General features: G+C 38.7%; 1 protein-coding gene across 1 annotated transcript in view; it reads right to left on the bottom strand.

The window, feature by feature from the left end:
• LOC119581925 (glutamate receptor ionotropic, kainate 2-like) overlaps positions 1–573 on the bottom strand; it is a 19,524-nt gene that overhangs the window by 5,773 nt on the left and 13,178 nt on the right. Inside the window, exon 8 of the mRNA XM_037930099.1 lies at positions 9–193. Coding sequence (XP_037786027.1) covers positions 9–193 — 185 coding nt within the window. The remainder of the gene's footprint in view (positions 1–8; positions 194–573) is intronic.

Here is a 573-nt window from a genome sequence, read left to right as displayed (position 1 = left end):
TAACCCACCCTAGCCGAGGTAGCATCGGGTGGTTCAGTGGGTGGGTCCTCCAAAAGGAGACTGCACGGGTACATTAGGGCGTCACTCAGCTTGAAGCCACGCCCACCAAACACACGTTTCCACGCCCACATCAACGCCCAAAGCACGACGCCCGCGATCAGTGTACAGGCAACAACGGAGGACCATACATCAGCTGTGAATAAGGTTAATTAGGTTCATGTTAATTATGGTTGTTGTGCTCTATTAATGATCGCAATAATATTAGCAACGATGACTAAAAACAATGAATGAATGAGTAAATAATCTCGTGTTTTTAGCTGGCAAATTAGCTGATTCTTTTCCTTCATCATTTCACGAATATTTGATATTTTACTTATGTATCTTTATTTCATTCCATGCAATAAAAATATATATTCCTAACACTGCTAATAGATTAGTAATTGGCACAAAATGTGTAGTATGGCAATGAAAAACAAGTGGCTGAGTTGCCAACTAGCTAAATAGTAATGAGAATGGTGATAATGACTGTCATAAGTATAATGACAAATAAAAAAAAGTAATGATGTTTAGTCA

This window comes from Penaeus monodon, chromosome 15, assembly GCF_015228065.2.
Source record: "Penaeus monodon isolate SGIC_2016 chromosome 15, NSTDA_Pmon_1, whole genome shotgun sequence".
Lineage (NCBI taxonomy): Eukaryota > Metazoa > Arthropoda > Malacostraca > Decapoda > Penaeidae > Penaeus > Penaeus monodon.
This window is presented reverse-complemented; position numbering and strand designations above follow the sequence as displayed.